Source organism: Aspergillus heteromorphus (genome assembly GCF_003184545.1).
Source record: "Aspergillus heteromorphus CBS 117.55 chromosome Unknown BO70scaffold_10, whole genome shotgun sequence".
In the NCBI taxonomy this organism is placed as follows: Eukaryota; Fungi; Ascomycota; class Eurotiomycetes; order Eurotiales; family Aspergillaceae; genus Aspergillus; species Aspergillus heteromorphus.
This window is the reverse complement of record NW_020290415.1, coordinates 294,776-320,880: the sequence shown is the minus strand read 5'-3', so window position 1 is coordinate 320,880 and position 26,105 is coordinate 294,776. Positions and strand designations below refer to the sequence as shown.

Here is a 26,105-nt window from a genome sequence, read left to right as displayed (position 1 = left end):
AGTATAGATACCAGTTTTGATGGTTACAGGCAGGTGCTATCCTCAGATTCATCTTTACCGTACTTCCAGCCGCCGCCCTCCCCGGTTTCCGTACACTATACCGAGAATACACAATACAGATCCAGACCGGGAGAACGGCCGGGAAGGGCAGGGCAGGGATGCGGTGGATATTATGACGTCGGATCGATCTGACGCGATCTTATCTTGGTTTTACTTGATGGTCGAGGGAAATGGGGGAAATGGGTACGGTACGGTGTATATATTCTGGTGAGGGTCAGGGGTGGATCGATTATTAAATCTTGGGACCAAGGCACAACTATTTATATCCAAATCGATTCCGCTCTAACATATTTGTAGAATATCTCGAATGATCGATCCTATATTCTACGGAAGAAACCTAACTCACAGTATTGTTGAAGGGAGGGATGTGGTATTTTTAGAAATAATACATAACCCGGTGGAGCGCGCATAAAATACAGGGTCCCGGTGCATAAGGCGGTATCAGGAAGCGTAAGGGAAATGCGTCAGTATAGAACCGAACTGGTCCTGTTTCTGTTCCTGTTACCTCGATGTAATTACTCCACCCCTGCCTGCTCATTCTCACCTGGCACTATATAAGCTGCCACTGCCATCCCATCCTGGCTGTTTCATCCCCAATCTAACCTCCAACCCCCATCTGTGATCTGCCGTCCGATTTAACTTCTCGCACTAAAATGGCCCATCCAACAACCACCACCCACCAACCAACACACTTCAAAAATCTCAAAAATCTCTGCGCTGGGAACGACCCCGGTTAAACCGCTGCACATCCAAAACCAAGGACAAGATACGCCAGCAATGGACCGTCTCCCCGCCGAGATCCTCCTCCTAATCGCCGACCAGTTCCTGTTCATCTTCTCCGCCCAAAGATGCCAGCTCCTGCAGGTGTGTCGGCGCTGGCGCTCGGTGCTCTTCCACGCCGTGTACGACCGGATCCTCGTTCGACAGCACCGACTCCCGTCCCTGATGCGAGCAATCGCCATCAACCCCTCCATCGGATCATCCATCAAACACCTCCGCATCATCCCGCACTATGTGCCCAAGGCCCAGCGCACGACCCACGAGGTCGCGTCCTTCGCCCCCCTCATACAACACATCAGCCAATCACCCGAAGAGGTCCTTGAATGGACGATTGCCCTAACCCAGGATGAAAACCATGCCTGGCTCGGCCTTCTGCTCGTCTCCCTGGAAAACCTCACCTCGCTATCCATGACCTGGTCTGGGCGACAGCCTTTCGTCCGGCGGATCGTCTCCCGCGCCGCCATGCGCGAGGGCCCCTTCGACACAGACCCCATACTACAGTATCTCGAGGGCTTCGATATCGATTACCTAGATCACAAGGACTACCACGTCCACCAGCAGTTCTTCCCTTTCTTTCACCTCCCATCCATGCGCTCCATCCGGCTAGAATGCGTCATCGAATCTACCCGGCTCCGCAACACCACCGCCCTCAGCCTTCCCCCAGCCGGAACCTCCCCCATCACCTCCCTAGATCTTCGCAACGGCAACAGCAACAAAGGCATGGCCGAATACATCACCGCGTGCGCCAACCTCCAGGAATTCAAATACCAGCACCGCAACCAAGCCATCTGGGCGGAGCAATACATCGGATTCCGGCCGCGGGCCTTCTACCACGCGCTCGTCACGCAGAAACACAGTCTGCGGGTCCTCCACCTCAACGACAGAGGCGAGCACGACAACGATGACTTTTCCGATGACGAAGACGACGCCGAGACCGATGACTTCCCCGGTAACTTCTTCGGCTCCCTGTCGGAGTTCACGCAGCTCTGGGATCTGCGCATCCCTGTCGTCAATCTGCTCAGCTTCCATCTGAGTCATGGGAAGAAAGTCACGACACTTAAGCAGATCCTTCCCCGCAGTCTGAAACGGCTGTATCTTGCTGATTTCAGGAACGAGCAGTGGGATCCGCTGTTGAGGAATCTGTTGGAGGTGGTTGCGCTACGTGAGATGTTTCCGTATCTAGAGCGGCTAGAGATTCAGACTACGGCTGGCAGGCTGATAGAGCAGAGGGGAGGGCCGCCGTTGACGGTTAAAGAGGCGTTCGAGCCGCTTGCTGCGGCGTGTGAGAAGGCGGGGATTCAGTGGAGTATTGCTCAGAGAAGGAGGTGAGCTGTATTCGATGGGTCCGTGCCTGTGGATAGGTGCGGTTAGTTATAGATGATTTATCATCATCTACTTGCATCCTCAACGGCGACGGTTTGATGACTATAGTCTCTAGAAATGGATCAAAGATAATAGATCAATTCAGCTTTGCTGATCTCTATACCCCGTACCCAGCTCTAGACCTCAGTAGATGCCTACCTACTTATATACACTCAGGCAGCAACCACATCCAGCATCTCTACCTAGTAGTACTTATGTACTATAGTTCCCTCCGCCCACCCACACAGCCAGTGAATCCAACACTGACCCTCACTTAACGAAATAAAACCCCCAGCCCCATTCCCAATCCATCCTCAGAACCCCCAACACAAAATAGATAAAGAAGTACTTTACCTCTGCTGATGACAAGCCTGCCTACCTACCTACCTACTAGAACAACCCCCCTCCCCCCAGTAACATGAAACAACTAACCTGCCGATCAACTAATATCACCCACCCACCCACCCACCATCGTTAACTACCTACCTACCTACCTACCTACCTACCGACCAACCGAGCTAACCCCCGCGCCCAACTCAAAAATAACTAACCCTCCTTCCAACATACATCCAACAAAAAAAATATATCCGAGAAATACGTGCTACTTATATAGCTGTCCACCCTACCAAAGCTAGAGCCAACTCGCTGGATAGATAGATAGATAGTAGTGGTGAGGCGGTAGTAATTTTACTGGTTGTTTCCATTTCCATTTCCATACTAGGTATATATACTATACTATACTATACTATAGTACTATACTATACTTCGTACGCTCTTATTGGTGGTTTGGTAATTATACTAGTAGTACCTTATACCTACCTACTAACTATACCACATCCATCCACCCACCCACCCACCCCGGGTATCTTGGATTCGGTTCAGTTAAGGGTACGTCGTACCTTTTGGCGTGGCCGAGGTTAGTTACACCTTCTGTGGGTTAACTACTCGTGTTTGGTAAGTAAGTAACTTAATAACCTAGTACAAACAGGTTAACTATGATAGTACTAAATATCAATGTTGGAATTTGGTTTACTTCATTCGTCCCACTGTTGAGGAGCAGGGTTTTGGGCATCGTTTATTACATTTTCACCATCGGTGGTTTACCAATGTCTAATGTTTCATCGAAATGATAGGATGGGAGAGATAAATCACGTAGGGAAGATTACGAGGTTAGATATAGATATATAACCAACCATCTGAACCAACCCACCGCCCTTAACTACTACCAGTAATTGTACTTACTAGTAGTATTTAGTCCACTACAACTACAACTACTACAACTACAGCGCAGAACCAAGCACATCAAAATCCATTCTGAAACAAGACAAGACAAGATACAGGCAGGGTTCGATGCACCTATTGCTGGAAGTGATTAAAGTCGACCGACCGCCGATCTCGACGAAGTCAACAAAACAACACAAGTAAAAAAAAAAAAAAAAAAGAAAAAAAAGTAAAAAGTAGTAGAGACTCATGACAATCTTGCTCCTAGAAAGAAAAAAAAAGACAAGGAAAAGAAACAAAATACCTTGTTACAAGTAAACAGCAGAAGAAAGAAAAAAGAAGAGTCGTAATAGTAGAACATTCGAAGGTGTTCAACAACCGAACGCATCAAGCGGACTCGTGACTGCGATATGCGATATGGGCAGGTTAGGTATCCATCCATCCATCCATCCGCCCAAGGTTGGTTTTTCTAAAAAAAAAAAGAAACCCCAAGGGCCTTCGACAAGAAATGATTGATAAATACACAAGCCGCACTTCGGGAGAGAAGAAGCTGAACCCAGTCAAAAGTTTGAAAGAAACAATCCAGACGCGATTTTCCCCCATGAAACAATTGCTACTCGCTCAATTAACGGACAAAACAGCTGCAATATCGTGGCAGATTAGTTGACGCGGAATGCATCGAAGATCACTAGAGGAGTTAGCCGGGATACATATACGATCGGAAAGAAAAGCCGTGGCTCACCTTCGTGGCCCCTGCGGCAGCCACTGCCAATCCACATCAGGGTGTTCAAAAACGCGTAACGTTCGTCTCCAGTCTCCATGTACAGGTTGATGCGATACTTGTAGGTGTTAGGATTGATGCCGTCTGCCATGCCGGAATCGTTGACCTTATCTAGAACATCCTTGGCGCCGGTCAACCAGCCGTTGGTCTTCACCACGATGTACGCGGGCGGGTCGTCGGCCGTCTGGAGCATGTAGCTGGCGCGGAGGCTTGTCGAAGATTCCTTGGTCACGACCTGCGAGTCCTGGCCTCCCGGCTATCCGCGGGGTTAGCATCCGACCGGCGAATTGTGTATGCAAGACAAAGAACTCACCAGAACAATGCCTTTACCCCATCTGCCCGCCCACTGGCCTCCGACAAACGTCACCCAGTCGCGCTGACCCCAAAGACTCTCGCCCACCGAAACCTTGGGGTTCATCTTGATGCTCATGCGGAAATCCAGCTCCAGGGTCGGCGCGGGGATCTGCAGCGAACGCGCCACGTCGCCTTCGGGGAAGGTGTGAAGAAGGTTGTTGGCGGGGATCGAATCTTTCATGACGCTGAGGTAGGTGGGGCACTCGAGCAGATGCTGGCGCTGACGGCTGGTGTTCTTCGCGCGAACCTGCTGGCAGTAGATGCATTGCACGGACAGACACTGATCATCATCGTCGTCGTCGGTCAGACACAGGGTTCCTTGGGCTTGGGGCAACGGGCAGGCAGGGTCCACTCTCACCTTGTCTTCTTCCTTTGCACGGAACTCCACAAATGCAGCATGGACGTCATCGAGGGGCGGCGCGGGAAGGCTCGAGGACGCGTTCTTGGGCTTTGCTTTGGGGGTCGCACGCGCCGCCTGCTGGGAGGCCGAGGCCGTGGAGGCAGTACCGGGCGGGCCTGAGGTGGGCAGGGAGGCGCGACCCTGCATGTTCTGCAGCGGGGTCTGCATCGGGGTGGCATGGGGGTTGACGCCGTTGGACATCATGGGCCCGTTGGGAGTCGTGAGGGCTCCGGCGCCAGGACCAGGGCCCGGCGCGGTGGCCGCGGTGCCGTTCGGGGTGGGCGTGTATCCATTGGCGGCGGTGATACCGTTCGCGGCGGACTGGCTGGACTGGGACGGGGGCTGGGGGTTGGCGTGACCGCGCAAGCCGGGGCACTCGAGGAGATGCTGCTTCTGACGCGAGGTGTTCTTTGCGCGGATCTGCTGGCAGTAGATACACTGGACGGACAGGCACTGGAACGAGGAGAAACGGTCATGTCAGTGACGGTGACGAAGACGGTGACGGTGACGGGCGTGTTTCTGTGTTGTGTTGTGTTGGGCGGCGCGGGCGAAATATTACGGCGAGGGAAATACAGAGTCACGCACCTTATCGTCTTCCTTGGCGCGGAACTCGACGAACGCCGCGTGAACTTCCTGGTCGACGGTCCGACCCATGTTCACGACGAAAGGGCTGAATAAATCGATGGTGGGTGGATTGCACGGGGGGAACCGACTAGAAAAGAGATGCGGAGGAGGCCTCCGAGAAGATGGGGGGATGAGGTGGGAGGAGAGGGGGGAGGGGGAGGGGAGGATTCGATGGGAGGGAGGATGAGGATGAGGACGAGACGAGGAGGAGACAGACAGGCAGTAAGTCGGGGAGCGCGCGAGTGAAAAGGGAAGAGAGAACGAGACGAGACGAGACGGAACCGAGACGGTGACGGTGGCGGTTAACTTACGCGAGCCCGTCAGGACGAGTTCTTACCAATCCGCGTAATTTCCGTCCCGAGGGGTCCAAAGTCAAATTCTGTCACGCGGTTGCCTACACTTTGCATTCACTTACTTCAAGTACGCAATTCATTGGAAATACTTCATGATTTCAAAAGCAATTTTATGTTTCCTCTTTTCAACTGACTTACCTACCAGTAGCAAAAAAAAAGAAAAGAAAAGAAAAGAAAAAGCCAATCCCATCATGAAAAGTATCCATACCCATACCCCCGTATGGAACGCTCGGCACATTTACGGTTTCGACATACCGCGTCTCACACCTTACTTAGTACCTAAGGTACTACTCTTACTTACCTAACCCAGTAAGGTAAGCAACAGCAAAAGAGGCAGTTCATTCAAGTATCGGACCCGCGCGGATATGTTATGTTACTATTTTACTACTAACTACCTGATGCCCTCGTATTTCGCATGACCACTCACCCCCGATGTACTACCATGTCTTTGGACCCTGAGTGAGTTTGACTTAAATGAGTCTGATTTGACCTCAGTAGTTAAACAAGTCTGATCGTCAGGAAATAACTCCCGTCTTGGTCTCAGTCAGTCAACCAGCCAGCCAGCCAGCCAACGGAGTAGTTATATACGCTGCGTCAGATCTGACCAGACCAGCCAAGCCAACGAACGGACGAACGAACGAGGTGCGAGGGCACAGCCACCACCATCACCACCATCATCATCATCACCACTACCACCACCACCCACACCACTTACCGCACCGCATCACCGTTGCGTGTTCCCGTGTCGTGTCTACTGTCAACTACCTACCTAGTAGTAATAGGTGGTTTTAAAGATCAGACCCCTGAGTAGTTCGCAGAGAACAAGCGGGTGTACCGGTAAGAAGGGAACGTGCGATGCAGCTAGTAGCTACTGCTCCATAGGCTAGCTAACTATCTAGCTATCTAGGTAGATAGCTCCCTCCATCCATCCCCGATCGGATCGGATCTGATTTGATCTGACATGTTAGATCCAGATGCCGCCGCCATCCACAAGATACTTACCTAGTACATGATCCGTAGATGGAATAGTGGTCAACAGAGTAGTAAATGTAATACTGCATACGTATGCGTATCCCGGTACGGATCTAACCCCTCCGTCGGCGCCGATGGTTTTACCACCCGGTGTATCTATCCATCTATCTATCTAATACCTAGTGCTGCCTACTAGTAAACTACAGTAGTAGACTAGTAACCACCGAACTGTTTGTTTTTCTTTCACCTGTTCACAGTTGTCTGGGGAAATGGCTGATGAGTGATGACTACCTTAGTAGTTGGGTTGTGTTAGTTCCGGGGTACTGGTTCCAGGGTCGGACCCACCAATTAGACTATCGCGTTATCTTTTGGGGGTTTCTTCCGGGGGGGAAGGGTGGGCTTTTTCTTGGGTCGTGAGGGGGTGAGTCTTTGTTCGGGTAGGAGGGGTTCGTCATCAAGGGTGTCGCTTGATGGAATGATGGTGGTGGTGGTTTTGGTATGCGGTTGGTTGCGTTGCGCCCAGGATAGGATCACAGACTAGGATTGTTGCGGGAGATGTCTCGCAGGTGACTGACTCGAGTTGGTTGGTATCCCCTGCAATGATGGAAACAACATGGATTGATTGATTGATCTTAAAATAGCTCCGTGACTCGTACAATGATGAGATGAATGAGTGCTGTTGGTGGTGTGGTGCACGGCACCCCGAAACCCAGCAGACTCTTACATACAGTGGAGATGAAAGAAACAAAGAAAGAACGTCGCGCACTGCGGGGATGGTCATTCCGATGGATAGACTGGCTATCATGACGAAGGAAACATGAGAAGCTCGCCCGAGGAGCATAAATGGGTACTCAATACATAGGATCGAAGATAATGGGAGATTAGTGCTGGATGTGACATTAGTTATCGGGGACCAGAGGAGCATCGAGAAGAATGAGCAAATGAAATTGAACGCAGTGCCAATGGGCCCTGCAGTAACATTTAAAACACCGACTCATAAAGTTGCGTTAAGAATCCGCTACAGACCTGGTATGCTGAGATGAATCTCCCCATACTGGTATCGGACTCCATACTCCTCACTGCTCAGATCTTCGTAGGGATCTTGATGCACGGAGAGAATTCCCCTGGTGGCGAGGGTGAGAACATGCATCAGGCCCTGAGTAGCCACAATACGAGATGTCTTCTGCGGTGGAAGAAGCCCAGTGAATGACGTTTCGTTTGGTTCAATCTCGCGGGGCGAGCCTGTTTCATTCTCACATTCGCCGTCTGCTTTGGTAGATACTGCCGCTAATTTTGTAGTCAGGAAGTCGAAGAAGTTTAAACTCTCCTGGTCCAGGCTTGAAGTTTGTGAATCGTCCAACTGGATAGTCCCTGGGTGAGTATCTGCCATTGGATTATCGTTGATAACTCTCTCGTTATCTGTCGCTACTTCAGTGTGTAAGTACTGGCTGAGATCGAAATCATCCAGATTCGTGTCATCGTCCTGGTTTCCCGGAATCGATAGTCTGTTGAGGCCGTCAATATCGAAAGGGTAGCCACGCGCGGCCAGTGGACTTGCGCTTGTGAGACGACTGCGTGGTCTTCGAAGCCCTGCATCTGGAAAACCATGGGATGAGAAGTCGCTGACGCTTCCCAGTCCTCGAAAGACGTTCGCAGCAGACGATCCCTGTCGAGAACTCTGGAGAGACGCTGTGATATTCCATGGCATTTGAATAGAGCTGTCGTCACGGAGAGCTGATGGGGCGTGACGGCCGATCTCAACGTCCTGCAGGCAGATGCTTAGTCTCCATGTCTAAGGTACATGTCGACATTTACGAACCTCATTCCACAATTCACCATCATGAGCCCGGCCAATCTGTTCCTCATCCTCCAGCCTCGGACGTACACATCGATCAAAGTCGGGATCTCCCTCTTCAATCGAGGCATGGACTCGTTTCTTCCCCCGGGTTTCGGGGTCAATATCGAGAGCATCCTTCAATTGCTCCCCCGAGAATAGCTCCAGCGGATGTGAGACACGGTATGATCCGACGCCGACACCAACCGAGCCAATACCCTGACCAAAGACCCAGAAGGCGGCGTTCTTCTTTGCCAGCGTGGGAAGTTTGTTTTTCAGCTTCTGCTTTGAAACAGCAGCCATATTTGCGATGTAATTATCATTCAGATGGGCGAGTTCCCTATTACGCAGGGCGATCTGGTCGTCGAAGTTTACGAGCTTGGGAACTCGTTTCTGGCGCATTGGCGCACCACTTGGTTCCACACTCACTTCATCTTCCCTAATCGGCTCAAAAACAGAAGCTCGGTTTGCAACGGGACTTGGGGCGCCAGTAGCCCGGTTGCTTTGCTCACCCCTGGCTAGGACTTCCAGTTCCTCGTCAAGGAAAATTGGCTGCAGCATTACAGAGTCAGCAAGCCTCGTCTGATTGCCAATCGAAAGGGCGTTACCTGATCTTCCATGAGAAGGTTATTGATCTCATCCATCTTCATCTCGTCCGCAAGCCTCCGTTCACTCGGAATAGCACTCATTCTGTACAGCCGCTCCTCGTCACGACGGTTCTCCGCAAGCTCTACTATATTGCCATCCTCATCAAATTCGAAGTCGGGCTGAAGAATCACGCCTCCCTCTTCATTCAGAGATAGACGCTCAATACCGCCGAAATCGAAATTCCTCCCAGTATATCTACTGACATTCGTGTCCGAGCTGAATCCACCCGCATCCCTCATGACGAGATCATGATCATCAGAATAAAGGTTCAGATTCAGACCGGTAGTCTGTGTCTGTGACAAAGCTGACTGGCTTAGATCAGGAGTCTTCGGCCACATGAGACCCGATTGTTGGCTGAGGTTTATCTCAAGCGATGCCTCCAGCTTTGAAAGGTCCAGGCCCATCCCAGGCAGGTTGTTCTCGGGGAGGAAGCTCGGATCATAAGGCAGGATGAGCTGTTCTGGCCTATGTTGAAGTTGAGCACTGAACAAAAAGCACTGAATTGTATCTGAACGAACCTCGCCCTTCCAGCCGACGGATCCAACCCCCCTCCCGGTATAGCCCTCAACATGGCTCTCATTTTATCATGCATTGCCTGGACGTCCGTAAGCGCGTACCCACACTGTTGGCTGTATACCCTCGACACTCCATATCTAAAGAAGCACGCCGTTGGTCAGCAAGAGGCCCTGGCATAACATCCATCCAAAGCCCCAACTCACAGGAGATTGCCCTGAAGTCTCAACGCCATCGGCGCCACCGGATCCATAATTACGCCACATGCTTTAGGGACATCCACGTCGAGGATTGTTCTTCTATTCAACTTCTTCGTGATCGACCTTGAGCCGAGGGTAGCAACCAGCCTACACAAGTTGTCAATGTCAGCGTCGGAGTCCCTCGTCCAGAAAGATTTCGCAAGAGATGCCCACCAGATCGTCGCAACGCCGTGCTCGGGAGATGTGAGTACTATGAAAAGACAAATCATTGGCCTTCAAAAGCTCTGATGCCGCTTGTGGCTAAGTGAGATCCATAATAACCATGGAGATCAGAATATGCTTACTCTCGTGACTATAGAACATCCTGAATCACCTTTCCACCAGAAGAACGCGCCTTGACGCGCCCCTCTGCCTAGTAATCACTTTTATAGTCCACCGGCAGGTATTCAACGCGAAGACGCGTACGAGTCAATTGTCCTACTCGGCTGTCAAGTCGCTGTGTAGTTGTAGACGCGAGTGCCCCGTCGAGGGCTATGGGAGGGTGAGTTCTCAGGGACGCGAATCAAGTTGACTAACGTCACTCACTTATCAGAGACAGTAACATCAGCGTTTATCTAATTGAGAATCCGACAAGGGGAAATGTGGAAGGCGGTGGTCCTACTTACCAGGTCTCTGCAGAGGAGCGTCGCGTTGGAAGTCGGGGTCGACGCAGGGTCAGGCGCGTAAAAGCGACTTGAATGGAGGAAGAACGTGAATAGACTGACTGGAGGATACAGCTGTGGATGGGTTGGTCTTATGATGGGGGGGGGGGGGGGGGGACAAGTGAAAGTGGAGTGAGTGAAGCTGGAAGGAGCCTCGACGTGAAGCTGGGACTCAGGCATCAAAGTATCAATGGCCTTCCACGCTGATGACTTATCAACAAAAAGCTGGAAGATATCCAGTAAATTCTGATTATCATAGAATCGGCCACTATTATTAGATTGTGCTGGATAGCCCAGAGCTGATTACATGGCTGATAGATTGGAAGCAAAAACAAGCGTGACAAGGCCAAGTGAAAAGAGTATTCAAAAGACTGCAATGAGCTTTTCCGTTCCCCCTTCTATATCGCACTGCACCAGCGCCGAGGAGACCAGACCCATACACACAAGTTGCTTTTCAGTGCCCATCGAGACAAGGAAAGAAGACACGACAGCCAGCGAGGCCAGAGGCTCTATTGAGAATAAACAAAGGGGAAAAAAGTTCGAAGGAAAAGAAATCAGGTTGACTATGGAAATTTGAAGCAGAAAATAGGGCTTCTACAAGAATCTCCAACCCATAGCAACCCAGAAGATGCACGCGGGGTATGAGACATGCGAGAAAGAACAAACCAGAAACTAAGGACGGACAATGTTTTCTCGATTCCAGAAAAAAATAAACAGATGCCCCGTATTCAAGGGGATTATATACCTACCCTCGGACCAAATCAATGTTACATGAGACGTATCTAAAAGACGCGAGATACCTATTCAAGGGGGATGCCCTGGTATTCGCCGTAGCCGAGGGCAAGGTTCATGTTCTCTGTCGCGATCACATTAGCTTCAACTCATTGGAATGACGGTGGGTAGGAGACTCACGTAGACACTGGGTGGCGGCTCCCTTCAGCAGGTTGTCGATGGTAGCGCACACAACGACACGCTTGCCGCTGGAGTGGACGGCAAAGCCACCGACCTCAACACCGTGGCGGCCGGCGATGTTCTTGACCGAAGGAGGCTCGCCAACGATCTTCACGAGCTTCTCGCCCGCGTAACGGTCCTGGTAGAGGTTGCGGATGTCGCGAGAGCTCATCTCCTCCTTCAGAGGAATGCTGATGGTGTGCTGTATCAGAGTTAGCGTGAGGTCCGTAAGCGCAGCTAGGGTTAAGAAGACTTACGTGAATACCCTGGAACCAGACAGCAACGTGGGGGGTGAAGGCAACGCTAGTTCCCAGCTGGGCGCTGATCTCTTTCTCGTGGATGTGGTCCGTCAAGCTGTAGGCGATGATGTTGTTGGTGAGGTTGTCCACGTCGTTCTTGGGGCTGGGCTTGGTGCCCGCTCCGGAGTATCCCGAGACACCGAAGACAGTGGGCTGTCCGCCAAGGTAGGGGACAAGAGGGGCAATTCCGATCTGGGCGGCCGTGGCGTAGCATCCGGGGTTGGCGATACGGGTGGCCTGGGCAATCTTGGAACGGCTGACCAGCTCGGGGAGACCGTAGGTCCACTTGCTGTCGAACCGGTAATCGGCACTCAGGTCGACGATCACGTTGCCCGTCTCGGAGCCCTGGTCGACGGCATCAACGAACGGCTTGCAAACACCGTTGGGCAGAGCCATGACCCAGCAGTCAACATCTCCGTTGGTGGACATGCGCTTAACATCTTCGGGGCTCAGGTTCTCGTAGATGATCTCACGCTTGTCGTAGCCCTGCAGCTCCTTGCCAGCCAGCTCGCGAGAAGAGACGTGGCGCAGGTCGAGGTGGGGGTGGGAGTTGATCAGGTTGATCAGGGCCTGGCCAGTGTAGCCACGGGCTCCGATCAGAGCAACCTTGGAGGGCTGGGTGTTGGAGCGGTTCTTCTCACCCAGGGGAGGGTTGGGGTTCGTCGTGGCGTAGGTCCTGACAGCCTGAACGGGGACCATGGGGCGTCCCGAACGAGCAGCCCGCAGAGCATTGCCCGTGGAGAAAGCGCGCTTCTGCTCAGCAGAAGCACCGCTCGCGCCGAATCCCTTACCGATGTTGGTGGCCGCTTGCGCGGCGCGGTGCAGCCTCGACTCGAGGTTGATATCTCCGAACATCTGGCGACCGTGCTGGTTGAACTCCTGGACCAGATGCTTAACCTCCTCACCACTCTCGATGCCGTACCAGAAGAGGACCTCTCCCTCGCGGCTGAGACTGCCATCAGCCTTGTCAAAGAACCAGGTCAGGTTCTCATCGTCCTCCTTGACAGTCCAGACCAGCTTGGGGAACTCCTTCTTGATAGAAGCAAAGACGTTGTCGGCGACGTTAGTCAACCATCCGGCCTTGGTGATGGTGAAAGTGGCCAGGTGGGCCAGGGAAGAGGTAGCATCCTTCGAGGGGGGCAGGACAACGGCCAACGCCTCCATGGGCTCGTCGTAGTAGACCTTGAAGTCGCGCTCCTTCAGACCCTCAACATAGCGGGCGACGGTGGCGCGGGCATCCAGTCCCTCGCGATCGCGGACCAGGACCTCCTTGAACTTCTCCAAGTCCTCGAACTCGGAGAGAGAGGTCTTGGTGTGGACCTTGTTGCCTCTGCGGATCAAAGTACCGGCTCCCGAGTCGGTAAAGAGCTCCTTCTGCAGGTCGGCAGGGTGGATGATGGCAACACTGGAGGTGCGGGGCAGGTCGCTGAGGAGGTCCTTCATCTCCTTGATCTTCAGACGAGTACCGTGGCGCACCCACCACTGGCTCATCAGGTGCTCGTACTCCTCGTCCAGGTTGATCGCGGAGATCTTCTCGCCCGTGTCACCGTTGAACAGGCCACCCTTCTCGGCGAGGTAGACGATCTTGAGCGGCTGGAGCGCACGCGCCAGCTCACCGGCCGCGACATCAGCGTTGACATTCAAAACCTGACCATCAGGAGTCTCAGCCATGGAGGTCAGGATGGGGAGGCAGCCCGCCTCGATGGCAGACTCAATGGGCTTCTTGTTGACGCCGTTGATCTTGCCAACCAGGTTGTACTTGTCCTTGTCCAAGTAATCGGCGGTGAAGACGCCCGCGTTGAGGGGGCGCGCCCGAACGCCCATGCGCTCCAGCTCCTCGGTCAGCTTGAGATTCTCCTCCATGAACAGCTTCCTGGCGAGAGCCAGGGTCTTTCCATCGGTCACGCGGATTCCGTCCTCGAATTGTGGCTCGACACCGGCGTCCTCCAGCATGCGATTGAGCTGGGGACCGGCACCGTGGACGACGATGGGGTAGAGACCGACATGGTTCAGGAAGGCAAGAGCGGAGGAGAGGGTGTGGAGGTGCTCGGTAATGATGGCACCGCCGACCTTGATGACTGCGAACTGCTGGGACGAGACGGAGGTGAAGTGGGAGAGGTACTGCTGGACCTCGCGCTTCGAGCCAATGTTACTCAGCAACTGGACGACGGTGGACCGGGTGGAGGAGAGCTGGGGGTCCGAGGCACGGGAGTAGGAGCGACTCTGCAGGAGGGGGACCGCCGACGCCTTGAGGGAGTGGCGAGCAGAGGGAGAGGCGAGTCTGGCAGAGGCAACGGCCTGCTGTGCGGAGAACGCGCGGAGGGGCTTGCTGGTGGAAGCTCTCCGCACGGCGGTGCGAAGGGAGAACATGGTGCCAGCCAGCATGCGGCAGCTTCGGAGGCTAATCGGACAAAAGGTCTTGGGGGGAGGGCGAGAAGAAGAGAGCGTCAGTGATGAGGGTGGAAGGATTGGGGGGGGGAATGGGAGGGGGAAAATGAGAGAGTGACGGAGGAGGAGGAGGAAGGAAAAAAGGACTCGGATGAGGTTGAGGTTGTGCGGAGGAGAGAGAGCGGGTTCACCAGGGAATTTGCCGCAGTCCCAAAGAGTTTGATCGCCCAGATTGATTATCGGCCAGTAGTCGGAGAGGGGGGGAGGTTATTACTCACTAGCTCCGGCCCAATGACTGGTCGCTGTGGTGTCTTGCGCGGTTTTCGGGCTGCTTCCCGCGGGACTTGCACAGTACAGTACAGTAGTACAGTTGTAGTAGTAGTAAGTCGTCGTCGCTGTTCTCGTCCCTCTCGTTTCCGGCTTGGGGTCTGATCTGATCTTATATCCTGGAAATTGTCTCTATTTTAGGCCCCGTCGCAAGGGAACCCAATCTCCGCTGTCACGGTACCTGAGGGAATTCGATCAGCCACTGAGATAAATTGCGCAGAACCACGCTGCCAACGGCCTCCAACTGTCCAGCACCCGTCACATCGCATCTATCCATCCGGTCAGCCTGGGCCTTGGCTGCGACTTTCGGAGCCGGGTATCAAACGCTCGCACGACGTGACTCACCACATCAGAGCACATTATTCAGGCCGCGGACCCATTTAACGACTCGCATCTCGGCTGTCGCGCGACCCTCTCTTTACTCTTTACTCTTTACCATCTGCCCTCTGCCAGTGTCTTTGCCTCAACTCCCCATTCTGGGCCTCTAGCCCATCCCATCCCATCCCATCTCTCCTCGCTTCCCTTTTCGTCTACACAACGTAATAGAAAACAGTGGATCATCTCGGGCCAATTACCCTGTCTCAGACTCTCAGTCCAAAAAAAAAAAAAAAAAAAAAAAAACTTCTTTCGGGCGTTATCTGATCTCGCTAAAATCCCCCTTGCCCCCCTCCCTTCTGGAGTTTGAACGAATGAAAACCGGTCGTCTCGCTGGAGTCGGTGCTCCGAGTGTCAAAACCCCATCTGATTCTGGGCAGATGGAGCCCTTCCGTTATCTGATCCTTTTTTTTACCTAACACGCCCCCCCTGCGTTCCCTGCTTTGATATTAAAGAGGTCCACTTCTCATCACCGCCTGTCGCGTTTCCGCTTCCGCATTGCGTAGGCCGTGCTGGGTACGGTACTATGTGCATAGTACCTAGCATTATGAACCGACGGTGGACCGGGTCCTCATCCGGCCCAGCCATCTGGAATGGGAAGTAGATACTTCTAGAACACTACTACACGGAACATACACGGAAGCCAGTGGCATGGCACTGCATGACATTGAAGAGGAGTCCATTAACGGCTAAAGAAAGACACAAGGAGACACATAAGAGATGACATAGGAAAAACCAAACACACAAACAGCTCGGATACTGGAACACGAGGAAGCATCGGAGTATCATTTACATCTTCACCGTCGATGGAATCATGTGGCATAGCCTCAAACCCCAGATCGGCTTATCGCGTCAGTGGCGTAGAGAGACAACAAGACTTTATTCGTGAGAACGAGTAGCTGTTGACGCCCGGGGGGTAAAAAAGCAAGAGGTATTAATAGCTGGAAACAAAAAGCTTCATCGGTCTCAACACACGTAAACCAGGGCCAGGCGAAAGCAGAACGTCATCCATTCCCAGGCCAATCATGACTGTCGCGGCATTCGTAGCTTAATGCCTGGTGGTGACGACTGCAAAGAACGGTTAGCGCATGCGGAAACAAGTGCCGAGTGGCCCCAGGCCCGGGGGAGGGGGGAGGGGGGAGGTGCGCAGATCTATCTTACCAGTAGGAACGATAATCACAATCAGCAGAATAATGATACAGACGATCAAGCACACGCGCATCTTCATGTCCTTCCACCACATTTGCTTCCGCACACGGTTGGCACCGCGGCGGAAACCCTGGGCTGATGTGGCCAGATTGTCGGTCTTGTCCTGGAGGGAGTCTAGGCGTTCACCACGTTCGGAGACCTTGAAGATATTCGAGCGCATCGTGTCGACGGTTTCCTGGATTTTCTAGAAGAGGAGTAAGAGGAGATGTTAGCCCATGTTTTGCGATCAGCCCTGGTGGTGATGAGCTCATCTCGTCCGGAGACCAGCTCGTTTTTCACGCCCGGGGGAATATGCCCCACTAAAGCACCAAAGAACATGATGTGGGTGGGATCCATCGCAGGGGTGCGATGAAGTGGGCAGAGAGGCGAATCGGCCACTTACTTTGTCGATTTCCCTTGTCCTGGGGTCGCCATTCTGCGCGGCACTGGCGCTGGCCGTCCCGTTGGACGCGGAGGGGATGTAGGGGTCGTACGGCTGCTCCGACATGGTGGTAATGCGCGATCGACTTGATGGGTTCAAGCGTTGGATTGAAGGACCTGGTAAGTGACCAGACTACCTAGGTGCAACGGATGGACTCTGCTGCCTGGTCCTTTCGTAGGGGATGAGGCGGAAGGTCGCAAAAATGAACTGAGCGGCTGGGGGTTCCGTAAGACTGAAGTAGCGGAAAGAAGACGTTCGTAACGCGGGCTGGGAGGTGGCGGGAGGATGAGATGTAGAAAGGGAGGAGGATGAGATGAGGCGTTGGAGGGAAGCTGACAAGGTGAGGTGAATCGCCGCCCGCCGTCTGGAGATTACAGGCGTTTCGGGTCGGTCGGGGCGGAAGCACGTGACCCGCAGTCAATGGTCGACGGGCACTGGGGAAAGACAGCCCGCGCAGGCAGCTGTTTTTGTGATCACAAGCCCAGTCAGGCCCGCGGCTATTTATTCCAACAAAGAGACACTGAGGGCGTAGGCGATGGTCAAGGAAGGTTATATTACGGGGTCCGGAGTATATGGCTCTGGGCTGGGCCAGAGAGAGAAGAAACCCCAGCCGCCAGCCTTCATTGAATAGAAATGAATAGAAATAGAATGATCTACAACGGCCAATCGAGCCCATGTATGTATGTATGTACCCGGTGCCGCACTCTGTAGGCGGGCTGTACTTTGTACAGTGACAGTACATAGTAGTTACATACATACATACATACATAATGTGTAGTCCTCGCCTTTCCTCCGAGGCAGGGTACAAAAAATAGCAGCACCAGCTGTCCTATTAGGCATCATGCATCGTCACCGATGAATTGGCTGCCCGAATCCTGCGTTGCTCAAGAAACACGAACGAGTGGCGGTGCAGCGGGCATGGCTGGGCTTCACGTGGGGACCCAGTCTCGATGGCTGAGATCTCCAGACACTCCGGCACTCCGGTCCCTCGCAGCCCCCGGGATCCGCCCCCAGTAAGGGTTTCCTTAGTAACCCACCCCCCGATGTGGTAGCTGGTCAGCTAACCACCCACTACACAGTGGTGTGGCATGCTTCGACAGCCTTCTGAATAATCTACAGCATCTGATCTCGGATCGACGTCATCACTGTTGAAGCTGTTCAGTGCAGGTCCGTTACCTCGATAATATGTATATCTTCTTGGCCCCTTACAATATTTCCGTCCTCTTCCAGATGCCCCAGACATGTAAGCCCTTAAACAACACGGATAAGCGCTAGCTCCTTCAACAATCTCGTCTTATTCAGCCTCACATACAGAGCGCCCAGAGGATTGGGGGGCCCAAATATTACTAGTAGCTCCTCAGCCAATCCCACCATGTGACATCTACGGTGGCATGCATGGATGCGGGGTGCGACGACTCGAAAATGGGTTAAATACCTGGCTGGCCCCCTACCCTATTTCCAACCCAGCAATTCCATTTCCCCATTTTTCCAAATTATCTTGCATCTTTGACAAAATGACCCTCCTTGCCCTAGCAAACGAGTTGCTTCTGTTGATCGCCGAAACCCTTGAGTCGGAGAAAGATATCAACGCTGTGGTCCAGACAAACCATCGTCTCTATGCCCTCCTCAATCCTTACCTGTATCAGCATAATCGACGTCACTCGGGGAGCTCGGCGCTGAGATGGGCAGCTACTGCGGGGCAGGTTAGCACGGTTAGAAGGATTCTGGAGCAGAAATATGAAATCGAGGTAATACAAGAATCTCAAGCTTTGCTCTGCTATGCTGCTGCGTAGTAACGTTTCTTCTGGATAGGATGGAATCAAAGTCCACGCCGTGATATATAATAGAGAGCCCACTCTTTCGACAGCAACAGAGCATGGTACTAACGATGTTACGGTCATGAAAACCGCCATGGTTTAGCCAGACGACCACAACCAGTGACAAGTGGCTTCGACAACACACAAGACGACTACCGCTTGGAGTTAATGACAAGAAAGACAATACCCGCTCTTTACCGCTATAACTAGCAGTCGAGAAGTGCCAAGGTGCAGCTGGACTGCGAACATCTGATGATCGTCGCGAATTTGGTGGATTCGATCAATCAGCCTATTGAGAATCTCAATTGAGTCTGAAACCCTCAGAACATCAATAACCAAAGATTGCTGTTTGAAGTAGCGAGGTCTGGAAGGACAGAAATGGTGACGGTTGCGCAGCGTGACAAGGTGAATTTGGACTGTGTCACCCCTAGCTTGGGCTGGAACAAAGGGGGATGTGCAGCGTCTTCTCACTGTACACGACATGAATCAAGGCTTGGATGAGGGTGGATTTGCATATCTTTTTTGAAGGCTGATAAGCATGATGAAAACAAAAAAGTGAAGCTACTGGAAACCATCACCGCATCCCAGCTGGGTCTTTGGCGATGTTGCAACAGAGAAGGGGCTGATACGGATAATATCAAAGCTATTATGGGTCGCTATTAATAGTCAGCTATTCTGACCACATTGTTCCACATCTGTCTCATACATTAAATCAGTACTGCAATTCACTCAATGTCAAACTATGTGAATCCATCACCGCACACATTGTGGTGTCTGGACATCCCATAAGTCAAGTGGGTTTGTTTGACACCCAGACAATATATGTCGCTCTCTCCGGCGTACATCCTCGAGCTTGTCTCTGCAGATCCGGATCCATTTCGCGACAGGATTGCCATATCGTACAAGCGTAGATTTCTCATTCAGAGTCATGGATATATAATACAATAGATAAAAGTCCCCGAAACTCCATATAATCCAGGAACGGATAATTTCCACACGCGATGCTTTTGGATGCCCCGACGCAACATGGGTACAAGAACAGGATCAAGAAGAGAAAGTAGAGTCTTCCTCATGGAGTTCTCAATCAGCAGGTATCGAGCAACCGAGCAGAGCCTCGACGGCTCCATCCCAATGAAAGCCGATAATCCCGTTCACCAACATCGACATCTTCCGCGCAGCTTATTTCTCACCCAACAGCTCCTTCCTCATCTCCTCCCGTTGTACCTTCGCATCGTCCTTGGCCTGGGCCTGCTGGGTCTGAACCGCCAGTAGCTTCTGCTCCTCCTGTTCCTTGGCGGCATACCAGACTACACGACGACAAACGAACGACATTAGCCTCGGCCATTGTCAACATAACAAGATTCACAAGCACAGATCACATACTGGACTTATCAGACTTGGACCATTGCTTCATGCGGGTCACATATTCATCGAACTCCCGAGCCCTCCGATCGCCCTCCTCGAGACTCCGTTTCTGCAGATCGGGGTTGTAGCGCTTGAACAATTCCTCGTCCGTGGGACGGATATACTCGACGAAAGCCGGGCCGCCGACACAGATGATGATGGCGCTGCTGTCGGTTAGAAAGGTGTCCATCCGAGACACGCGAAAGAGGGTGGGTGGTGGGGGGGGGGAGTCGGTCGCCTTACCTCCCCAGCATCTTCACCCAGGTTCCTGCGCGAGCCATGATGCGATGCGATGCGGATCTCCGGGAGTTCCGTGCGGATTGGATGGTCGGGATAGAGAAGAAGACGATGATGATGTCAGAGGAGGAGAGGAGCGTCCTGAAATGGCGATACCGAGGTAATCAGTAGGGGGTCTTCGTTGAATCCACACGGTGGCTGCTGGGCTGCGTCGGTTCGTCAATAATCGGACGGACATCCATCATCAACATTATCGCGCACGGGATTCGGCAGAGGGCCGATATGTGGCGCAGCCAGCATTGGAGGCTAGTGCAGGTGGCGCAGGCCCTTGGCCGTTATGCCGTCGGCCAATGAAGGAATGGGTCGAGCCGGGATCCGTGGATGGCTTCCTGTTGCTGCCAGACCCAAGAGAAAAAAGTTCTCTTCTTGCTCCACTCGCATTGCTGCTAGATCAACACTACCGTGAATAGCGTCGGGAGGGGGACTCTTCGGAGCAATCACGAATACGATTTTCTAGGTAGAAGGGTTCCTGTGACGTCTGAATGTCTGAGACATCGGTTCGCTTCGTTCCCCATCTGTATACTAGTATCTAATTATATTCACCTTGAACCAGGAGGACTCGGAAGCATTGCTCCATTGGTGAGGATGGAGCGGCTATCTGTCTACCTCAAGTTCTCAACACTACTTACCTAAGTACAGGCTCATGTCATGCAGTCGTCCCATGCCGTGGATCTCTCACAGTAGCTACCAGCTGATCGTCATCTTAGCCCGGAGAACTCCATCAGCCGATTGCTACTAGTAGGAAAAATCTGTTTTTGCTTGTTTTCGCGAGCGGAAAAATGATGCATCTTCACGTTGATTAGCCCCTACCGAGGACTCCGTCCTCCATCCTCCATACTTCCCATCCCTTTCTGCCGGGCCGCGCTCATCTCAACAGCCGGCTGGGACGCAAGGGCGCCCTCCCCGCTCCACGTTGGTATCTGTAGATGCGACATGACCGATACGCCGATGAGGCAGGCAGGGGTACGTAGGCACTATAGCGAGAGGATCCCGGAGCGCTTGGACAGGGAACTTATCTCCATACAAAAGCGATAGATAGAGAGATAAATCACAGAGCTAGTCGGGGCTTCGGTGCTCCGTCGAGTTAGACTACCCCATAAGGCTCGATTAGTGACTGACTCGCCCATCCGTCAGACTCGGTGGACGAATGGACGCCTCACCAGGCCAATAGGAGGCCCGCCACCCCTGCGTTTCAAGCGGAGATTGCGCCGGCAGACAGTACTTACTAGCAAAGGAAGTAAGTACATCAGTCAGTCAGACTTGTGTACACGACAGACACAACAATTCTCCCTCTCCCCCTGATGATCATTATCATGATCGCATATCACCTTGCGGTAGATAGTCTCATGTGGATGGGCCGGTATGCGCCCTCACCCTGCATCTGCGGAGTCGCATTATTGTCTCGCCAGGGAAGGGGGGGGGGCTGTTGGTTGAGCACTTGAGACTGGAAATTGGAACGTCATTTTTCCGCGGGTCCCTTAGTTAGCGCCGTGCCAAGCGGGGGTCATCACCAAGGGTTTCCTGAAGTTCTCCGTCACATCGTCGGGGGTTCGAAAAAGGGTTAGTTGCGCGTGTGTGGAAGTGTGGTAGCGGTGGGAATGCTTTCAGGTCGGCGACAAAAGTGAATACTTCAACTCCCATGGAACCATGAGGGTGTCTTGGACGGAGGATGCGATCCGTCTGTGCCGGCGACAAAGGAGTGGGACGGGGATGGATGGGACAGGACTAACCATCTAACTCAGACGGTCTGGGGTGGGTCAGTCAAGAAGTAGGAACCGTTCCAAAGAAGTGTCAGTCCGACGCAGAGACGAGAGATGCGCATCCCGAGTGGGTTCTTCTTGCGAGATGGGTCAGACAGAGAGAGGTAGTAGAGAAAGCAAGAGAAAGAAATAAGAGAGATCCTTTCTTCCTGTTTGTTTGTCCTATTCCTTCATTCATTAATTGAATTATTTCCATTGTTGACTTCCTCTCTCTCCTTCTCCTCCAACTACAAGCATTATTCCCGGTGGCTTTTCCCCTCCTTTTAGTCGCCGCATCCACTTCGACTGCTTCGGCGCCCCTTCAGGTACCCAAACCAACCCGCCTTAATCTACATTCTCAGTCCACTGGCGCTTCTCCCACTTCACTTCCACAACCAACTCCACCTCCACCCTCCACCCTCCACCTCGCCCTCCCTTTCACTCCCACCTTTTCCTTCCCCCTCCTCCCCCCAATCGTTGGCCATTTTTCTTCCTCGGGGTCACACGCTCTTTATCCAAGATCCAAAGAAAGCCCGTCCCTCTTTCTTGCTGTCTCGATTGGCCTCTCGTCCAGTCCAGTCCAATCTGGTCCCGCATTCCCTCATTCCCTCATTCTTTGCGGGGAAACGTGATCTCTCGTGTTCTGGGTGAGTGAAGTTGGCTGCCCGCGCGCAGCCGCCGTGCGATCGCGCCCTCGGCGCCGATGACCTGTCCGCTGACAATCCGCGCTGTCCTCTCACAGATAGGAGAATCTCCCTCGCGCGCGCATGTCTTTCATTTTGGTCTGATGGCTGCATATTTCGACCGGAACCGCTGAACCTAGGCCCTGCTATCGCCCGCTCACACACTCCTACTTAGCTTCCAGTAAGCCACGCGCCTCTAGTCGGGTCGCACCCTGGCCTTTCTTATTTCTCTGCCCACACCTGTGACTGACTCCCTATTGGCGAGTAACTAGTGAGGTTGCGAGCATCGTCTCCTACTCCATCCCTCGTTGTCGCCCTCCAACCAGACAAAGAATCCGCTTTCGCTTGTTGAAAACCCATCCTTGTTGCCTCTCTAGAATACTTGTGCGATCATGGCATACCCTCCGCATCCGAACCAGAGGGTCCCTCCGATGCGAAACTATGGCCCTCGCCCCCCTCCTGGCCGAGGTGGGCCGCCCCGGCCTCCTCCACAAGGTGGAGGCTATGATCTTGGCTATGACGACTATCGTGGATATGGAGGCGGTGCTCCGGGTCCTGCTGGGTATGGACCTCCCGGTAATAGAGCGGTCCCGAGATCGCAGGGTCCCCCGCGAGGCGCGCCCCGGCCTCCACGAGGTGGTCAAGGCCCTCCGATAAATGATCGAGGGTATGCGCCTCGCGGACGCCCTCCACCCCCGGGATACGATCCTCGCCGTGGTAATGGGGACAGACCTCCGCCACCAAGGCAGGATCGCATGAGGCCTCGTGAGTATAAGTGGATCCGCTTCTTTGATGAGAGATGTTGACTTTGAACTAGCTGCACGTGCGCCGCAAACCCCCGACCCTATGTCGTGGGACAATCCCTTCCCATCGTTTCCCGCAAAGGAGCCCCGCGGACCCAGAAGGATCGAAGATAGCATGGCTGCAATGGATCTCGGCGGTGCCCCGATGTCCCCTACAGTAGTCCCGGAACGCCCGCATACCTCGCACGGTCGACGACAACAACAACCTCGGCCTGTGTCGCCCGGTCGTGCTCGAGGCAACTCCTCCGCGAGTCGAATGAGGTCGGCCAGTACAGGCCGTCCTGCTCCGGACCCATCCGATCGCCCCAACAAGCAGTACACAGATCCTAATGGACCTCCGCCGATACCTCATATTAACCGAGCCGCTACGATGCCTGTTCCTTCAGCATTACCGCCTGCGCCCAAGCCGCTGTACCCGGGGCAATCGACCTATCAAGACCCTGCATCCCCTCCGCGACACGGTGCGCAGGAAACTTTTGACACGGGGGCATGGGTGGACAGCTATTACAACTCGAAGCACGCCGGTGACAATGACATGCCGAACTTTGATGCTATGCCCGACTCTGCCCATGGGGGCATTGATGAAAGCCTACCCGGCTTAGAACAGCCAAGACCCAGAGCAGCACCCGTTGAATCACCGCCGTCGTCTCGAGGAGGGTACACTGCGTTTAGTCCCCATTCGCCGGATGAGGTCCATTATGGCCACTCCCCCCCTACTATGGGACCGGCTGGCGCGACAAACCAGTTCGCAGATGCCGGATTTCACTTCGACCTACCCAGCGAGGCGCCAATGGCTCACTCCGGCTATCCCCAGCAAGGCTACCCCCAGGACTACCAGCAAGACTACCACCACGATAGTGCGGGCTATGCATACAACCCCGAACCTTATGAGGTCCCTTACGAAGACCCGTACGCCCAAGAACAAGGGAATTGGGGATCTACCACGCAGGCATATTCCGACACTCGCGGTGGTTATGCCGCTCGAGAGAACTCCGTTCGGAGCAATGGAGCGCCTCGTCCATACAGGGCCAATCCCCCTGCGCCTGCACATGAGCCTGTTCAACCTATGAACCCACCAGATGTCCCAGACCCCCAACTGAGCCCGGACGCACTTCCGCACCACCCTGTTCCATTTCGTCCGGGTCATGATCAAGCAAGCAAGCCTGCACCCGTACGGCAATACAACAGTTCCACCACTTCGGCATCGCCCCCAGCCGCGCCGCAGGCCTCTCTTGCCGAATCCGCCCCATCCGGGCCCGTCACTCAGCAGGAGCTTCAACGCCTTCAACAGCTTGTCAAAAGCAAACCATCCGACCAGAAGACGCATCTTCTCTTCGCGCAGAAGTTGATCGAAGCCGCCACTGTCTTGGTTGATGGCAGCAGAATGGACCCGAAGGCGAAGGCCAAAGCCCGGGAGAAGTATGTCATGGATGGTTATAAAATCATCAAAAAGTTGGCGTCCAATGGCTTTGCGGCTGCGCAATTCTATCTTGCAGACTGCTACGGCCAGGGACTCATGGGCCTTCAAGTGGACCCTAAAGAGGCTTTCAATCTGTACTATGCCGCTGCCAAACAGGGACATGCGCAATCTGCCTATCGGGTCGCTGTCTGCTGCGAGATCGGACAAGAAGAAGGTGGCGGTACCAAACGCGACCCTTTCAAGGCGGTGGAGTGGTACAAACGCTCTGCGGCGCTGGGTGACCCGCCAGCAATGTACAAGATGGGAATGATTATGCTCAAGGGGCTTCTCGGCCAACAAAAGAACCCGCGTGAGGGTGTCGCATGGTTGAAGCGCGCTGCGGACCGTGCTGATGCCGAAAACCCACACGCGCTTCATGAACTCGCTCTCATGTATGCGAACGGCAACGACGTCGTCGCTGGCGATGAGGCCTATGCTAGTCAGCTATTTCACCAGGCCGCCGAACTCGGGTACAAGTTCTCGCAATTCCGTCTGGGCTCTGCCTACGAGTATGGGTTGATGGGATGCCCTGTCGACCCCCGACAGAGTATCATCTGGTACACCCATGCTGCGTCGCAGGGTGAACACCAAAGTGAACTCGCGCTCAGTGGATGGTACCTGACCGGTGCGGACGGTATCCTGCAGCAGAGCGACACGGAGGCATACCTTTGGGCGCGGAAAGCCGCAAGCGCCGGCCTCGCCAAGGCAGAATACGCGATGGGCTATTTCACGGAGGTTGGTATTGGCATTGCGGCCAATCTGGACGATGCGAAGCGATGGTATTGGCGGGCAGCTGGTGAGTTCCAACCACATCCACACTTCACCCTTCTTCGATCCTTGCGATAACCGCTAACTTCGAACTCACTTACAGCCCAACAATTCCCCAAAGCTCGCGAGCGTCTCGAGGAACTCAAACAGGGCGGCGCCCGGATGCAGAAGACGCGACTTTCCCGGTCTGCTGTCAACCAGCAGAAGCAGAACGACGGCGACTGCATCCTGATGTGAATCCAGACGATCCTTGCTTTCCATTCGCCATGAAGTCTCGGGTAATGAATTTTCTTAATGATTCCGGTTTTACCATTCTAATACTTCGAATTGACCCCGTCGGCCGATGCGATGTGTTTCATCGC

At 53.5% G+C, this 26,105-nt stretch overlaps 9 protein-coding genes across 9 annotated transcripts; 3 read left to right on the top strand and 6 right to left on the bottom strand.

Annotated features, from left to right (window-relative positions):
- Nucleotides 1–592: 592 nt before the first annotated feature.
- Nucleotides 593–2,291, top strand: BO70DRAFT_361550 (F-box protein). The gene has a single exon (XM_025543071.1). It carries the CDS (start codon nt 838–840, stop codon nt 2,167–2,169), a length of 1,332 nt encoding a protein of 443 aa, XP_025399875.1. The 5' UTR covers nt 593–837; the 3' UTR covers nt 2,170–2,291.
- A 1,791-nt stretch (nt 2,292–4,082) lies between these two features.
- BO70DRAFT_379250 (DUF3237 domain-containing protein) lies at nt 4,083–6,125 on the bottom strand (the record flags this gene model as incomplete). Its single annotated transcript, XM_025545322.1, has 7 exons — nt 4,083–4,111; nt 4,166–4,460; nt 4,518–5,411; nt 5,544–5,670; nt 5,894–5,961; nt 5,998–6,023; nt 6,074–6,125. 7 exons carry the CDS (start codon nt 6,123–6,125, stop codon nt 4,083–4,085), a joined length of 1,491 nt encoding a protein of 496 aa, XP_025399874.1.
- Nucleotides 6,126–7,543: 1,418 nt separating this feature from the next.
- BO70DRAFT_403580 (Rad21/Rec8 N terminal domain protein) lies at nt 7,544–10,614 on the bottom strand. The gene is made up of 7 exons (XM_025547044.1): nt 10,447–10,614; nt 10,316–10,352; nt 10,109–10,249; nt 9,908–10,042; nt 9,350–9,854; nt 8,727–9,275; nt 7,544–8,672 (listed from the first exon to the last, which is right to left on the bottom strand). The coding sequence occupies exons 1-7, from the start codon at nt 10,463–10,465 to the stop codon at nt 7,926–7,928; spliced, it is 2,133 nt and encodes a 710-aa protein (XP_025399873.1). The 5' UTR covers nt 10,466–10,614; the 3' UTR covers nt 7,544–7,925.
- A 989-nt stretch (nt 10,615–11,603) lies between these two features.
- On the bottom strand, nt 11,604–14,438 carry argEF (bifunctional acetylglutamate kinase/N-acetyl-gamma-glutamyl-phosphate reductase; the record flags this gene model as incomplete). Its single annotated transcript, XM_025539369.1, has 3 exons — nt 11,604–11,659; nt 11,716–11,956; nt 12,012–14,438. 3 exons carry the CDS (start codon nt 14,436–14,438, stop codon nt 11,604–11,606), a joined length of 2,724 nt encoding a protein of 907 aa, XP_025399872.1.
- Nucleotides 14,439–16,080: 1,642 nt separating this feature from the next.
- Nucleotides 16,081–16,866, bottom strand: BO70DRAFT_361546 (SNAP receptor SNC2). Its single transcript, XM_025543070.1, has one exon. It carries the CDS (start codon nt 16,510–16,512, stop codon nt 16,225–16,227), a length of 288 nt encoding a protein of 95 aa, XP_025399871.1. The 5' UTR covers nt 16,513–16,866; the 3' UTR covers nt 16,081–16,224.
- On the bottom strand, nt 16,726–17,828 carry BO70DRAFT_25560 (uncharacterized protein). Its single transcript, XM_025538845.1, has one exon. The coding sequence runs from the start codon at nt 17,540–17,542 to the stop codon at nt 16,910–16,912; it is 633 nt and encodes a 210-aa protein (XP_025399870.1). The 5' UTR covers nt 17,543–17,828; the 3' UTR covers nt 16,726–16,909.
- A 459-nt stretch (nt 17,829–18,287) lies between these two features.
- On the top strand, nt 18,288–18,899 carry BO70DRAFT_395872 (uncharacterized protein; the record flags this gene model as incomplete). Its single annotated transcript, XM_025546574.1, has 2 exons — nt 18,288–18,521; nt 18,804–18,899. The coding sequence occupies 2 exons, from the start codon at nt 18,288–18,290 to the stop codon at nt 18,897–18,899; spliced, it is 330 nt and encodes a 109-aa protein (XP_025399869.1).
- A 582-nt stretch (nt 18,900–19,481) lies between these two features.
- BO70DRAFT_361543 (uncharacterized protein) lies at nt 19,482–20,600 on the bottom strand. Its single transcript, XM_025543069.1, has 3 exons — nt 20,238–20,600; nt 19,974–20,158; nt 19,482–19,897 (listed from the first exon to the last, which is right to left on the bottom strand). Exons 1-3 carry the CDS (start codon nt 20,273–20,275, stop codon nt 19,770–19,772), a joined length of 351 nt encoding a protein of 116 aa, XP_025399868.1. The 5' UTR covers nt 20,276–20,600; the 3' UTR covers nt 19,482–19,769.
- Nucleotides 20,601–23,105: 2,505 nt separating this feature from the next.
- On the top strand, nt 23,106–25,980 carry BO70DRAFT_290579 (putative chitin synthase activator (Chs3); the record flags this gene model as incomplete). The annotated part of the gene is made up of 3 exons (XM_025539358.1): nt 23,106–23,478; nt 23,531–25,771; nt 25,847–25,980. The coding sequence occupies 3 exons, from the start codon at nt 23,106–23,108 to the stop codon at nt 25,978–25,980; spliced, it is 2,748 nt and encodes a 915-aa protein (XP_025399867.1).
- Nucleotides 25,981–26,105: the final 125 nt, after the last annotated feature.